The sequence below is a fragment of the Coffea arabica genome, chromosome 6c (assembly GCF_036785885.1).
Source record: "Coffea arabica cultivar ET-39 chromosome 6c, Coffea Arabica ET-39 HiFi, whole genome shotgun sequence".
In the NCBI taxonomy this organism is placed as follows: Eukaryota; Viridiplantae; Streptophyta; class Magnoliopsida; order Gentianales; family Rubiaceae; genus Coffea; species Coffea arabica.
The window spans coordinates 3,977,817-3,994,574 of record NC_092320.1 but is presented as its reverse complement, the minus strand read 5'-3'; the positions used below and the strand labels follow the sequence as shown (position 1 = coordinate 3,994,574).

The following is a 16,758-nucleotide window of genomic DNA, read 5'->3' as shown; positions in this document are numbered from 1 at the left end:
GCACGGGTGAAAACACTAGTTTTTGAAATTTCCCTCCATGTTTCTTTTTCTCCTAGTAATTTTAAAGGGAGAGACTTCTGGTAGTCTCTCTCTCTCTTTTTTGAGTAAGGTTGCAAGACGTCATTAAGGGATAAACATACAAAGGTTAGTTGACAGTTGACGCTTTGACACATAGGATTATGAGATTTACACAGTTGTCTCCCACCTTGCCACTTAATTGTGGTTGTCCCTTAACTGTAGCTTTCTTCGATAGAAAATTATGTTGGTTCCCCCTCCCTTAGAGTAAGTTTACAAATGTTATCGTTGCGATACAAAAGAAAATTTCTAGAATTTACATTACAACAAGAGAACTTCTCCTTAAATTAGGTTAGGTTAGATTATACAATTGTTATTTTTGAGACAAAAAAAATTCTGGGATTCACATCACAGTAAGAGAACTTCTAAAATTATCTGTCTCGTCACCTAAAATCAACATAATAGGCACCATTTGACACTTTGACAATTCCTAATTTAAAATTTCCTTAATGCCTGTATTACTTAATTCACCCATCATTGAGATGTTTAAAGAACTAGTAAACAAATGAACAAATGTAGAATTTCTCCCCATCTATTTCATTAGTTGACGACGGAGTTACACGGAGATAAAAAGACAGTTGATGGATGATGTTGATCATTGCATGTAGACTTCACTGGCTGTTCATCATCATCATCCCTCCTTTCTCTATCTCTTAAAGTGGCAAACTCTACCAAATAAATACCTATCCCTTTCACAGAACGAACGAGCTGCATAGTGATTAGTGACGGTAGTGGTGGTTAATCTCCTGGCCCATTCATTTCTAAGTGCACATCATCATCACGTTCACGTACTAGCTGGTCGTAAACACAAAAGGAACCTCCATAATTTAATTTTTGCACAGTAAATTGCTGATCACTGTCTTTTTTTTTTTTTGTAGGAGATCACTGTCATTATTTACCTTATTAAGAAGATCTAGAAAACAGTAATCTCTCTGACAAAACAAACATAGAGCAATAATAGTATGTGTCAGTAACTTCTATTCCAACCCCATCCTCCGGCCGACCCCCTGTATCAAAATCTTCAGTCAATAGACAGTAGTGCTCCCTCAGCCACCGAATTTGAGCTTTGATACTTTTAAGAAAATGCGAGGGTGACATTTACTGGTGCTCTTTATCGAAATTGCAGCAAGTGTTCCTTGGATTAACTTAGTAGTGCTAATATTTGTTTAAATTTTCTTTTTTTTATCCATTATCGTCGTCTACACTTACTCATACTCTAACGTATTCTAGGAGGGTAATCCAACAGAATCATGGAGAATCGATTGAAACTAAATCATCATTGGACCACGCAGATGCAAGAAACACCTATATGAATGTAAAAAAAGCCACATTAAGTAATAACTTTTGATGAAGGATAATATTTAAAATCTTGACCTCTTACCCACAAAGACATATGGTGGTCAACTACGTTAGAGTTAGTTGATTATATTTGTTTAACTTTTCATTTGGCTTAAAGTAGAACACAACTTATTCATCCGAGTCAATTAGACAAGAGGAATCTATTAGGAGATTATTTATATATTAATCACTTTATTTATTTAAAATAAAAGAGAAAAGCTGTTTCGTTGGTGGGATGCGGTTGAAATGCACTCCTCTTTGCTCAAGACCGATTCACATGTGAAACAAAAAAAAAAGAATTGGTATGTAAAATGAAATTCACGAGCAAAATAGTACTCAGTAGTAAGTATTATAGGGGAAAGAGTGAAAGTTGCCGAAACAGGCAATTGTGTTTGGACAGCCATTTTTTATCAAAAAATTGTTACGTTTTTTGTAAACACATTTTTCTATCACTTTTTTACCTCATATACATCAAATCGTTATAATAATTTTTTTACAAAAAGTCTAGAAAAATGCAATTCAAATACAACCTAGGATGTATTGTTGTCAAATACTCCATAGTAAACAGTAACGTGGAATGAGATGGTAGTGACATCAGATATGGCCATCCAGTGAAGTAGCTGTAGTAGGAAACAGACAAAAGAAGTCTCCTCTCCTTCCATCTCAGCAAAGAAATTGTGAATTGCTTTATTTATGACTCTGTTGCCTTGATGGCTCTCAAAATTTCCATATAACCTTCTGTTTTTTGAGGCCCTATCCCTAAGCAACTGTTTACCTAGTCCTCTCCGCTAAAATTGTGATGCATCAGCATCCATACTTACAGGGTAACTTTAACATGGCGCGAAGACGGGCACGAATAAGAAGATATAATTGTACAGGGGAATAAACGCAGAGAGACAGATTGAGATAGGGAAGGAAGACTACCTCTTTCAAGGACTCGCCAATTTCGGGGCCGATGCCATCGTCGGGGAAAAGAGTTGCACGAATGAGATTGGACTCAAAGGCAGAGTCGACGGAGATATTGCGATGGAAGAAGTTGCCGAATTTAGGGATGATAGGGTTATGGCGGGTGGTGCTTCGAAGGAGCCGTCCGACGATCTGGGAAGCCATACTTCTTTGCCAATTTCCGGTGTTGGTCCTCTCTTTTCTTTTCTGATCGTCTCTTAACTTTTTTTGTTATGTAAAATTTTGTAAAAGAAAAAGGAAAAAATGAAAATTGTGGAATTGAATGTGCCATTGGACCGAGCCAACTAGTTTATGTGAGTCAACCAAACGTTGCCAAATAATCCTATGAAGTTTTTTTTTTTGTGGTAATAGCAACAGTCTATAATACTCATATACTAACCAATAATATGTGGAAAAGAGGCTTGCATGAGGATTTTGAGTGAAACACCAAACAAAACAAAACAAATGTACTACTATACTAACTTACAGAAACCAAAGAGGGTTGTATGGACTTGAGGTTTGAATCATCAAATCAAATAAATGCACTATATTATATTTCATTGTGATGTGATGGACAAGATTTGAACCCTAATTTAGTGTACGGAAGAGTTCTAAAGAATCTTTTGATAATAATTTAGGTCCTTTCAAGAATACGCGGATGAAGTTGGTTCCATTACAAAAGTAGGAATGTTTAGCTACGAAAAACTATTCTAGCCCTACTAGTTTACTCTAATTTTATTTCTGTATTCCTATATTTTAAGTATTTCCACCTCATACTTTTGCCTATTGGAAATTGCATTCTCGAAAGGCTCTTCTGCGTAACTATGAAGTGAATCATATGTTAAAAATTCTCTTATCATGGCTGAAAAATGAGGTGGTGTGGCTTTATACATAGAGTGGAAATTTTGAGGTGACGTCAGTAGATTACATGGCAAGGAGGGTGGGAAAGCTGGAAGGGGGAGGCGAAGAATCTTATTCAAACAGTAAAGCGAAGAACTTTTGGAATGAGTTATGGTAAATTGGCACTTAACTATTTCCTCAAAGATAAGAATTTTTGTATGCAGGGTGTAGACACCTCGGCCTACTCGAGCTTGATCAATCCCGTTCATTCTCTTTCCACTGAGGACATCTCGTTCGGAGTATTCTTCGATGAGGTGATTCATGAGATCACCTTGGAGATATGTTTCATCTCGTCTACTCCTTTGGCCAAGACAACTGACATTTTGATTATTTGAAGTGATTTGTGACTAATGGAGTGATGTGACTATCAGCCAACTTACTAATCAAACTAACACTTGACACTGCCACCCTAAACCGCCTCATGATGGCTGACAATGGGTAGATCTTATCATTCCATCCATAGGCGCATCCACTATAAATACTCATCTATCACTTCCAAATGAAGTGCGCAATCTAACTCATATATTCAACTCCCGAACTCTCTTTGACTTTAGCATCGGAGTGAGATCAGAGAACAAAGCCCCTGGTCACTTGAAATTTTGCAGGTGATCTCGCCTCTTGGTGACCTCGGCTTATTCACCGAGAATTCATCTCTTCAGAGGGCATCCTCTGAAATGCTGCCTACTGGACAAATCTTCAAGCTAGATTGGGAAGAGCAGTGACAAAATGCAATCGGTGTGAATGAATGATAAAACACATTTCTTTGATTGCGAATTTGGCCAGGGAGCATGGAAGGGTGTAGAAGGTAAGCAGATTGCAAACATCTCATCTGTGTCCAGTTTCAAGGAGTGGTTCGCCTGCATACTCTACTCAAACGGGGAAGCAGTTAGCAGAATTAGCAGCAGTAATCACATGACTTATGTGGAAATGCAGAATTGAGAAGACCTTTGAAGAAAAAGCCGAGGAACCAGTAGCACAAATTAGTGCATAAGAAGAGGGAGTATTGGAATCTACGTGGCAGAGAGAAGGTCAAGAAGATTGAAGGCCATAGTAGATGGTTAGCACATGAGGAAAGAATTTACAAGATCAATATGGATGGTACATTTTTCGAAGCTGGAATTGGAATATGTTTTGTAGTAAGGAACCAATGGGAACAAGTAGAGGCTCAGGCAACAATGGTTGAGAAGATTCCCTGAGCTCTCAATCCTGGGTAGGTGGAATGCTTTAACCTTCCTAAAAGCATTTACAGTTTGCTAAGAATTTTGGTGTCTTCCATTCATTTTGGAATTTGAGTATGTAATGGTGTCCCATATAAAGAGCAATAATAACGTCCCTGCTCATCTCATGCCTTAAGTTAATCTTTATCCATTTAGGGGAGTTATGTTTGGTTTGTAAATTTTCTGAAGGAAGTCCTGTACGCTGCTATAGTCGACTTAAAGCAATGAAAACTCTTTTTCTTCTAAAAAAAAAATTCTAAGCGAACAAATAACAATTGACCGAGTTTTATAACTAGTTTTATAACAATTGATACTAGAATTTTTTTTTGAGGTCAACTTTTGGTTAACAATTTGTACAAAATTCTTTATTTTTTGGTCAGCAGTTGGTTTGCAATTTCCAGAGATTGGAGCCATAAATAATACCCTCTCCGTCCCATTTTAATAGTCTTGATTTTTTTTTCACTCAATTTAAGAAAAAGTAGTTAACTTTGTTGGAACAATCAATTTAAGTAGTTATTTTTCTAAAATACCCTCACATTAATTAGACTACAACTTTATGAGAATTTGAAATCATATTCTTTTGTTGGAGTTTCGTTAGAAAAATTGTGGAAATATGGATAGTTTTGAAAATGTTCACTCATGGTTTGTAGCCAATGATGACATGGTTTGTTTCTCTCCTGATATAAATAAGTTTGGAAAATCTAAATGCATTAAATGTGATAGGTTTTTAGTAACAACAACTTACATTGAATAAATGTATTTTAGAAAAATTAAAATACAACTACATTTTTCAATTGGAAAGTAAACTACAGTTTGGGACAGACGAAAAAGGAAAATAGGACTATCAAAATGGGACGGAGGGAGTATAAAAAATGCCACATTTAAAGCCTCTCGTTTCGGTGCCTTTCTAGAGACCAAATGACAGTTCAGTAGTTCCTCCTCCGGTGGTTTTTAGGCTTTCAGTATTATGTACTGGAAAGCTAATAAAGTTGGGATCAAAATAGTTTCCACGTGATCACGCCTTTGAACCAAGATGAGGAGGGTGTGGGTCTAAGCTTTCAATTTTGCATCTTCAAACGCTTCAACAAGGAAGCTACAAGCTATTTTACATCCTCAAGTAATAGCAGCCAGTCTCATAATCAGTTTGAAAAAGGTAGTGTGATTGCATGTCTGATTTTGCAATTTCTTAGCTAGTAACCATCCTTAATATAGTTTTAAGGGTAAAATACATGAAACCCCCATGCGATTAAGGAAATTGACACGAAATTTCCTCATTATTTAAAAATTTCCACATAACCTCCTTGTGCTTTGGACTAATTTAGAGAATGGACGGAAATCATCCAAATTAACGGGGTTTGAGATGCACTCGTGTATTAAGGAAGTTTCAAGTGATATTGTCAAGGACAATTTAGTATTTTGCAGTGTTTTGTCATTTTCTTTTTTTTTTTTGTTTATTTTCCTTCTCCATTTCTTCCCTACTTGCAACCAAACTGGTCAATAACATCAAAATGGTCAATGACACTGGTGAACACCAATTATCATCAGTACCGCTACTGATTACCAGTAGCTCTACCATCACCAGCAACTTTACCACCAATCATCACTGATTTCAACACTTAACAATCCCAAAATAACACCAAAAATTTTCTAATTAGATAGAGCACAAAATAACAATAAAAATTCTCAATCTAATAGTCTCAAAAAATTAACAAAAAGTTCTTGATCAATTGATCCCAACTTAACACCAATTGATCGTGAATGCAAAGAAGCAAAATAGCGGCCCTCCAGGGAGAGGGGATTGGGAAAAACAACACCAACAACAACAAGTACCATTCCTTCACAGATCGATTCTGATTCAGCGGCAGAGATAGTAGCGAAAATCAAGAATGGAAAAATCACACGGGCACGGCAAAGCCTGGAACTTCGATGCCCGAGTCCCATGCCTGATTGGATGGTACGGGAATGGCTCACAAAGAGAAATCACCAAGCTATCCTTCTTCAACAATCGGTAAGAAAGAAGATGTAGCTCGGGGCTAGGGAAAGGGATTTCACTCCTGAGTTAGCTAGCGGGGGAAACTGTCTTTAGATAGAGAATGCTGCTATGCTGGAATCCAAAGATGGTGAACAAGGCGAGTCCGATAGACCTCAGCCGATCCACCGTATAAAAGGCTGAGTGCCTAGAGCATCCAAAGAGAATGGTATGAAGGCCTTTGATGCCAATATGCTGCTGATTCCACTTCAAATAAGGCAATGAACGGGTTGAGTTCCCTGGCTCCGTCTTAGCTCCAAAGCTAGGAAGCTCGAAGATGGTACGTGGGATGAAGCCGAAATGACCACAAAGCCCAGAACGTTCTGAAATTTTCTTGAAGAAGATGACACATCTTATAAAATTTCAAATGAGCCCCTTAGTTCTACTTTTATTTCAAATGAGCCCTGAGTTAAACTTCGATTCAGTTTGTAAATAGGATTAATATAGGAAATTTACATCTTTCTGTCAATTTGAATGATTTTCGTCCATTTTTCAAATAAATCCAAAACACAAGGAGGTTATGTGAGAGTTTTTAAACAATGAGAAAGTTTCGTGTCAATTTTCTTAATCACAAAGGAATTTTATGTATTTTACCCTAGTTTTAACTGTATTAAGCATGGTTCTAAAGCTACTAAATTAGTAGTCTGGCCACCTTCGTTCACAACTCTCTCAGAAAATGGATGTAATGTAGGATTGCCTTCATCGGCAATCAGCTAGCCGAAAATCAATCAACTCATTAAATGGAGAAGAGCGACGATGTTGAAATTTTTGTTCACATTTTAAGAAACCTTGAGCAATACATGGGTGTTACAGACATATCATTGAATTTGACATACATAAAAATTACATTGAAGGATTTGATAAACAAATGTTTGAATGGATGAAAGTAAATCAACAGATTGGGAGAGGAGCACCATTCCATTCTTGGAGACATTCCAACAAAGGATCTACAATCTGCCCCTTGCTCATTGCTGTGAACACCTGGTCGAACACCTCACCAGGTGACTGAGCTTTCTCTCCAGACAGCAGTTCTGTTCCCAGCACTTCTCGAACGAACTTGTACAATGGGTAAGATCTGCACTCCCTTATCCGATTAGGGATTGCTGGATTTCCACTCTCAACAGCGCTTCTGGCACTCTCCACTTCTTTTGGTAGGACAGCCTTCAGTTCATCTTCAAATGCAGCAATCTTTTGGAAGATGGACGTGTTGACGTTCTTCTCCTGATCACCATTCTTCAACGCATGATCCACGAGCACTTGCCTTAACTTTTGCATTAATGGATAGGTAGCGCTGCAAGGGTCATCCACATAGGCAAAGGCGTATTCGCGGTCCACCACTCTGAGCAAATCCTTCTCACAAAACCGTGAAGGATGCAGTTCTCCATTAGCACCCATTGTCAGAGTTCGCTTTGCCACTTGGCTGACAATATTCTTAACAGCATTTTTCAGGTTTTCTTCCAAAAACCTCAAATCGATTGCCTGACAAAGTGCCACCAAATAAGTGGATGACATAAGCTTCAAGATATCAATGGCTTCTGCCGTTTTTCTTGAAGAGATTAATCCCAAGGAGTTGACGTCTTGGTTGTGTTGCTCGGCACTCTGGACATGGTTGGTCACTGGATTGCCCAAATACTGGAGTTCAGAACAGTATGCAGCCATAGCAATCTCAGCTCCCTTGAATCCATAGTCCAAACTTGGATTCCTTCCTCCAGAGAGATTGGACGGCAACCCATTGTTGTAGTAATCATTAACGAGCTCGGAAAATTGAGCAAACATCAGTTTGCCAATAGATGCAATGGCCAGTCGAGCGTTGTCCATGCTCACTCCAATCGGGGTACCCTGAAAGTTGCCACCATGTAAGGCCTTGTTCCTGGACACATCAATGAGAGGGTTATCATTAACTGAATTGATCTCCCTCTCAATCATTTTTGTTGCTGCACGAATAACTTCGATTTGTGGACCCAGCCACTGCGGAGACGTCCTGAGAGCGTATCGGTCCTGCTTTGGCTTTTGCAGGGGATCCAACTCATGCAACTTTTGAGCAGCCTTGACGTAAGAGCTTCCATCCAAGATATGCTCCATGATAGCTGCGGCTTCAATTTGGCCCGGATGATGCTTCAACTTATGCGTCAAATGATCGGTGAACTCGGGTTTGCCATTCATCACTTCAGCAAAGATTGCTGACAGCACTACAGATAAGACAGCAAGCACGTTAGCCTCAAATAGAACAATAGAGGCCAAGCCAGAACCAACAGCTGTTCCGTTAACAAGAGCAAGGCCTTCTTTAGGCTGCAGCTCGAAAAAGCCACCGCTGAGGCCAGCAATGCGAAATGCTTCTTCGGCGTTTAGAGCTTCTCCGTTGGGTCCAACGGCCTTGGAGTTGGGGCGGCCAGTTAGTAAACCGGCAATGTAGGACAAGGGGACAAGATCACCAGAGGCAGTGATTGTACCGCGAAGAGGCAAGCATGGGGTGATGTTGTGGTTAAGGAAAGTGGTGATGGCTTCCAAGATTTCGAATCTGATCCCGGAATAACCTTGAAGAAGGGTGTTGATTCTTACAAGCATCGCTGCCCTTGTTGCTGAGTGTGGCAGCGTGTGGCAAGTTTCCGTGCCGTTTCCGAAGATTCCCGCGTTCAGAAATCTGTCAATTTACACAATAATCCATGCATATGTCAGGATCATTCTCCTTTCTATTCCCCTGCACCCGACTCCACAGATTCGTTCGTTTTGACAAAAGTATTCCATTTGTTTCGGATGGATGAACGGGCAACCATAGACTATAGTAAACGGATAAAATAGGGACAAGTGAAAAGGTAAAATATTGTAGTAGCCTTTGTTAATTTCATCAATTTTGCTTTTGAATATTTTTTTTTGGGGCTTCCAATATGCCTCCTAATACATACATAATCTTTAGTATATGTTCTTCGTTTTGAGTGCACTGGTTGTAAGTTGGCATGATTTTGATAGAGATGAACCTAACGTCCCTTAATTGTACTAGAAGAGGCAACGAATTTTGCTTTTCAGAAATATCTGCGTGTAAGAGTTCTGTGATCCCCATAGTTTTATTACCAAACAAGGTCAAATGAATTGGAGCAGGCCAAAATACGCATGCAGGAGAATTGTTTTCTCCCTTGCTCTGCTTTAATTATATTGATTTCTTGGTTTGTGAAAGGCTAAAATAATAAATTCTTAATTTTTCCGGTTATAATATTAGAAGATAATTAAGCGTTTTTTTCTAACTTCAAACTTAATGACGAAAACTTCTAACGAGAATAAATAAATCTGTCGAAATGAGTTCGGAACACAAAAAATCCTTTATTTAAAAAAAAAATCATTCGCTAAATTCTAGTTTAAACCTTGCTTTGACTATCTCAGTTCGGATTGTTTGTTTTGGAGTATTTTTAGAAAAAAAATATTGTGCCAACTTTATTAGAAAGGAAAGAGTGCAAATGAAATATAAAGGTGGTTGATAGTCTACTTTTTTTTTGTTTTTTTTGTTTTTGTTTTTGGGGGGAAATAGTGGAGTTTTTCAGAAACAAATTCAAACAGGTAGTTTATCATCCAGGTTAAATGCATGAGCCCAAATTGCCCAATCCCAGCACAGTAAAATTGTGGCCACCATTAACGCAAAAGACAAAAAAGAGCTGAGCTAACCACAAAAAAAAAAAAAAAAAAAAAAAAAAAAAAAAAAAGCTAGTGCAGCAATCTTGAAAGTGGAGGCAAAATTTAAAGGATGAAGCCAAAGCTAATTTACCTAATAAGCTCCTTCTGAAGGGCACCGCCTTGATTGGTCCGCCTGTGTGAAGTGGCACCAAACCCAGTGGTAACTCCGTAACTATCAGTGCCTTTGTTCATACTCTCCATCACCCAGTCGCTGCTTGCCTTCACCCCAGCCCTTGCGTCCTCCGCCAGCTCCACCTTCACACCCTGATCACCTTTGGCGGCAATCGCGGCCACCTGAGCAACGGTCAAGCTCTCACCGCCGAGCTTTACCACCGGCTTCCTAAACTCAGCTACCATGCGCTTCACTTCGTCCAAATGACTTCCCATCAGTGACTCAGCTGCCACTCCCCAGTTCAGAGGATCTGATTTCAAGCAAAACTCCGAGACTTTCACGCCTTCGTCATGACCATTTTCCATCTTGCAGCTTTCTCTGTTCAGGATTGATGCCACCGAAACAGGAAAAATGGCTAGACGTGCTAGATAGGTCACCACGAAACTAATCGCTAGGTATTCAAGGAAGAGTATCGACTTAATTCATGTAAAGCAAGTGATAAAAGGAACTGAAGCAGTAGCAGTGGTGACTACTAACTAGTAATGCTATGCTACTACTTTGTATCGCGAGAGGAACAACTGCTAATGCTGGTGGGCAGGAAGTTCCTGGGCTATAGTTGCGAAAGGCCTCCGAAATATATAGATGCAAGAATTGGTAGGTGAGACTCGAGAGCACAAGGGAGAGAAAGAGTAAGGGCGGGGGATGGTGGCAATCATTGCTAAGCAGGCCTTGGTTGAATATGAATCAGGACCATTGATCGGTCATAAATTGGACGGTTGGTAGGGGTATACGTGGGAATGGCATGGTACATGGGCTTTTCACTGATTTGTGGTTGGTAGCCCGGTGAAAAGATTTGGCAATTTTCAGATACCTTCCTTGAGCTTTCTGGCAGTTTCCCTGAAATAGTCATTACACCTACCCACCTTTTGATTTTATTCTCTTTCACATGATACACTTGGAGCATCCACAATGCTATTACATTTTGTGGAGTGTAATCCACATGCCACGTCAGCATTCCACTTTCTCCTTTTTTATTACACTTTCACTCACAATGGATTACACTCCACAAGGTGTAATAGCATGGGTCCACAATTAATCAAATATTTATTTTAATAATGCATAACTCATATCCCATAAATAAATAAAGTAATTTTTAAAACTAATTTTGTTATTTTTAAAAAATAAAGTACTAACTTTCGTTAAATTTTGTACATTTTGAATTTTTTTATTTTCTAAAAATGATATTATTAATTTTTAAGTTTGAATAATATATCTTTTTCTATGTTTCAAAAATAATATATTGTTATTTTTTTAAAAATAATTATGTAGGAAATTAAACAAATATTTGATACTTCAAATACTTCAAATGTTAAATCTGCCCCTCGCTGAAATTTTACCGTTGCCAAAGGAAGAAAATTCAATGGATTACACGCATCATATGTATGATGCGTGTAATCAGAATGATGGAGCCGTGTCATGGAGGGGTGTAATGGGTCCCCATTACACGCCCATTGGAGCTGCCCTTATAATTCATGCAGTTATAAAATAGGGAAAATTTCAGAAACCTCCTGAGGAGGCGAGGCAAGGCGAGGTTTCTAATAATTTTATTGAACTCCCTTAAAATTTGAAAAATTTTACCTACCTTATTTGATTTGATAGTTTTAATAATAAAATCTTAAAATAATATTGACTTGATCAAATTTTTAAATGAATATCCTAAAATACCCTTGTGTAATGGGTTTTAATTTATTTTTCTATATAATTATAAGATTATCTAATATAATTTAAGAAAAATGTGTTAAATTTTTCATGTCCATGCCTACTATTTTATGAACAGCTATAATAATAATTTTATCACTATGATATGATACTTTTGATAGTATTTTATTATGGATTTAGATTTATAAGATAGAAAAGAAAATGTTGAAATAGTTTATTTAGAAATTATGAAATTTTTGAATAGTGGAATGGCCATTTCTTTTTGATTTATTATTAATTTCAATACCAATAGGTTTTGAAATTTTTGGGCCATTCCTAGAATTTCTTTTTGGGCCATTTGAAATTTTTTGAATGTTGGACATGATGGTTGAGAAATGAATTGGCATCTAGCAAATATGATTTGGCCTTAGATCTATTGTAATTTAATATGACATGTTTTATGTGTTATACCACCTTTTTTTTTTTTGTAATGCATGTTTGTACTATAGACTACAGTAGCTAAAATTTTTTTTTTGTTTTAAATTTTTTTCAGCAACGAAGGGATGGAATTTATAATGGCCGAAGCAAGAAGGGATAGCTAAAAATTGCTTGACCTTTTATAGGTTTAACGATTGTTTTTTAAATTTTTATGGATTATATATTCTCATAATTATTTATTTATTTTTTCGTAACATTCTTGATTGCCGTGCATAGAACGTGTCCGTCTTTAGACCGGTCAGTACTAATTAGGCGCGGGGAGTGGGGCCGCGCACAAATTGCAGTTGCAATTACGTGCATGATTGAACGGAAGTTCAAAAAAAGACCGTACAATCGCGAGTGCGCTTGGTTCAAGTGTTAGGCACCTTGAACTCGGGTGGCTACTCTAATTTGTGGATAGTTTAAAAAAAAAAAAAAAACATTTTTCCACGCGTCTTTAGGAAATTACGACCAATTAATAGGAATGATAAAGGCGGAAATTTAGGCCAGAAAATCTAATTAGATACTGTCTGAAGTCATGTTCCTAAAATTGATTTTAGATATTACACAGATAAAAAAAAATTATTTCTTTTCAATGGTTTTGTAGTTGCGGTTCAATCATTTCAGGAAATTCAATTAGATAATCCAGCGGTAGTTGGTGAGATGCTGCGGGGAACGAGTTCAGACTCAATCCCTGCTCCGCGGTCAAAGAGGATGACTTGTACAATCATCATCATTAGTAATATACCAGACGAGTTCGTCAAAGTTAGGAATCACCATTAGGCTATAAAGACCATTGGTCATTTGGTCCAGTGATCATCACCATCACGGTGATACTGGGAATCAATTCCTGCCTTTCATAATTTGACCACAATATGCTGGGAATCAATCCCTGTCTTTCATAATTTGACCACAATATGTGACTGATCTTAATTGATCATCTTCCTATACCTTCTCTTAGATAGTTAGATTAGATTAGAGTAGGTTATACAACATCTATCTTGCCCGAAAAAAAAAAAAACCAATAAGCTATAAAGGACGTAACGTACTTAATACGGTGGCTATTTTTGAAATTTCCCTCCATGTTTCTTTTTCTCCTGGTAATTTTAAAGGGAGAGACTTCCGGTACTCTCTTTTTTTTTTTTTTTTTTTTTGAGTAAGGTTGGAAGACGTTATTAAGGAACAAACACACAAAGGTTAGTTGACAGTTGACGCCTTGACGGCATAGGATTCTGGGATTCACATCGCAGCAGCAAGAGAACTTCTCAAACTATCTGTCTCATCACCTAAAATCAACATAACAGGCACCATTTGACAATTCCTACACAAAATTTCTTTAATTTTTTTATTCATCCTAATATGATTTTTGGTAATGAATTAGCAAGTAAAAGAACAAAAAGGGGGGTGGGTTTTCTTTTTCTTTTTTTTTTTTTTTAGTTAATTTCTATATATGTTTGTTAAGTGTATTTGAGATGTATTTTAAAATGTGTTACCGAGCTCTTGGGAGAAGCAGGAGTTCAAACAAACCCATAATTATATGTCTAGATTAAGATGCACGGTAGAGCTGTGGGGGAAGAATTCACTATTCAATGATGACATATTAGTTAATGCTTGTATTACTTAATTCAACAAATTATTGAGAGATGTTCAACGAACTAGTAAACAAATGGACAAATCTAGAATTTCTCCCCATCTATTTCATTAGCTAGCGACGGAGTTACACAGATGGAGATAAAGAGAGAGTTGGTGGATGATATTATTGATCATTGCATGTAGACTTCACCGGCTGCATCATTTTCTTGCTTTCAATCAATCCTGTGGAAGAGCTGGCTTCAATTCTCATCATCATCCCTCTCTCTCTCTCTCTTAAAGCAGCAAACTCTACCAAACAAAATACCTATACCTTTCACAGAACGAACGAGCTGCACAGTGATTAATGACGGTGGTGGTGGTTAATTCCCCGGCCCATTCATTTCTAAGTGCACATCATCATCACGTACTAGCTAGTCGTAAACACAAACGGAATCGCCATAATTTAAATTTTTGCACAGTAAATTGCTGATCACTGTCATTATTTGCCTCATTAAGAAGATCTAGGAAACAGTAATCTGTCTGACAAGACAGACAGAGAGCAATAATAATAGTAGTATGTGTGAGTAACTTCTATTCCACTCCCCTCCTCCGGCCGGCCCCCTGTATCAAAATCTTCAGTCAGTAGATAATACTAGTAGTGCTTCCTCAGCCCCCGAATCTGCGCTTTGATACCTTTAAGAAAAGGAGAGGGTGACATTTACCCGTGCTCTGTATCGGAACTGCAGCAAGCGCGCAACAACCATTTCCTTGGATTAACTTAGTAGTGCTAGTATTAATTTAAGTTTTCTTTTTTTTTTTTAATCCATTATCACGTTTACACTTACTCATACTCTAACATATACTGGAAGGGTAAGATCACGAAAAATCGACTAAAACTAAATCATCATTGGACCATACGAGAACAAGAAATATCCATATGAATTTAAGAGAAGTTACGTTATGCTGTGTAACTTTTGATGAAGAATAATATTTGAAAATCTTGACCTTTTACTCACAAAGACATGTGGTGATCAACTAAATTAGAATTAGTTGGTTGTACTATTTCTTTAAGTTTTCATTAGGCCTAAAACGGAACACAACTTATTCATCCGAGTCAATTAGGTGAGAGGAATCTATTAGTAGATTATTTATGTCTTAATCACTTTATTTTTATTTAAAATAAAAGGAGAGAAGCTGCTTCGTTGGTGTGATGGGGTTGAAATGTACTTAGCTCATGACCGATTCACATGTGAAACGAAAAAAGAAGAGTTGGTATGTGAAATTCACGAGCAAAGTAGTAGTACTCAGTGGCAAGTATCGCAGGGAAACGAGTGAAAGTTGCCGAAACGGGCAACTAACATATGTATTGTTGTCAAATACTCCGGTGGAATGAGACTCCGGTGACATCAGATATGGCCATGTCGGGGTGCCTGTGAAGTAGGGATACGGGGCACAAACGTTTGTGCCGGTTGTCCTCATTTTGTACTGCGCGTAACATTGGTTAAACACGATGTAACTTTTTTTTCACAGGATATATTTTCAAAACAGATAGTGGTGGGCCCCACACTTGACACGAAAATCGAGTTACATGGTGTTATCTCAGCAGCACAAAATTTTGAGGACAAATATTGACCCTTAACCGTGCAGGAGTATGACCGTCCCTGCCCCAAATCCGTGAAGTAGCTGTAGTAGGAAACAGACAAAAGAAGTCTCCTCTCCTTCCATCTCAGCAAAAGAAATTGTCAATTGCTTTATTTATGACTCTGTCGCCTTGTTGGCTCTCAAAATTTCCAAACAACCTTTTGCTTTTGGAGGCCCTATCCCTAACTATAAGCAATTGTTTACCTGGTCCTCTCGGCTAAAATTGTGATGCACCAGCGTCCACACTGCCACTAGCATCCACCACTCCGATCCAGCCATTCTAGTAGTTCAAGAAAGGATGTTGAGGACATCCTGGTTGTCTTCTTTTAAGGGTCAATTCAGGTCATAAATGGCACCTTTTGTACCAGACAGAGACATTCTTAGTTATTGTGTGGATGAAAGTCTAGATGCGCAGGAGCCGGCTGGAGCAACCCATTCTAAAGCCACAGGATGAAGCATCAGGTGCAGATTTGACTGCAAATCAGGTTCAAACCTCTGCACCTGTAATAAAATCAAAGATGTGTTACAGCGCACCCTTTTGGTTTAGAGGTGAAAATCATCCCAAAGCGTGCTGTAGTGCACCCTTTTAATCTAGAGGTGAAAATCGCTCCGTCTAGCTGCACTTGACCTGTAGATAATAAATAAGTAGAGTAGGAGTAGAAGTAATCTAGAATTCGACGATTGACAAAAAAAAAAAAAAAAAAATGGTGTGCATGCACAAAAGCCAGGCGGAGCAACTTTCCTTTCATGAATACCAACTCACGGGGGGGTTGCTCAATTTGCTGAAGGCATTTAGATGTAGTTAGCTTGAACAATCTTCCATTCTAAACGTAAATGAATCAATTGGAATTACCAGCTTCATGTACTATCAATTCCCCTAGTAATCAATTCTTACTCGGCGATGTATCACAAACAAAATATTTGGTCGGGAACAAGCGGATACTTCGGAGGATCAGAATCGGGAAATGGATGCCGGTTTGAAGATGGTTTAATCTTTTCACAGCCAAAATAACAACTATAGAAGGTGGCAAAACATAGACGGACTAAAATCACTTCGATTAGATTAGATGCTTATAACGTGAAGTTTAGTA

The 16,758-nt window shown here is 38.0% G+C and overlaps 1 protein-coding gene across 1 annotated transcript; it reads right to left on the bottom strand.

The window, feature by feature from the left end:
- Window positions 1-7,261: 7,261 nt before the first annotated feature.
- LOC140008287 (phenylalanine ammonia-lyase) lies at window positions 7,262-10,886 on the bottom strand. The gene is made up of 2 exons (XM_072052151.1): window positions 10,259-10,886; window positions 7,262-9,145 (listed from the first exon to the last, which is right to left on the bottom strand). Exons 1-2 carry the CDS (start codon window positions 10,642-10,644, stop codon window positions 7,396-7,398), a joined length of 2,136 nt encoding a protein of 711 aa, XP_071908252.1. The 5' UTR covers window positions 10,645-10,886; the 3' UTR covers window positions 7,262-7,395.
- Window positions 10,887-16,758: the final 5,872 nt, after the last annotated feature.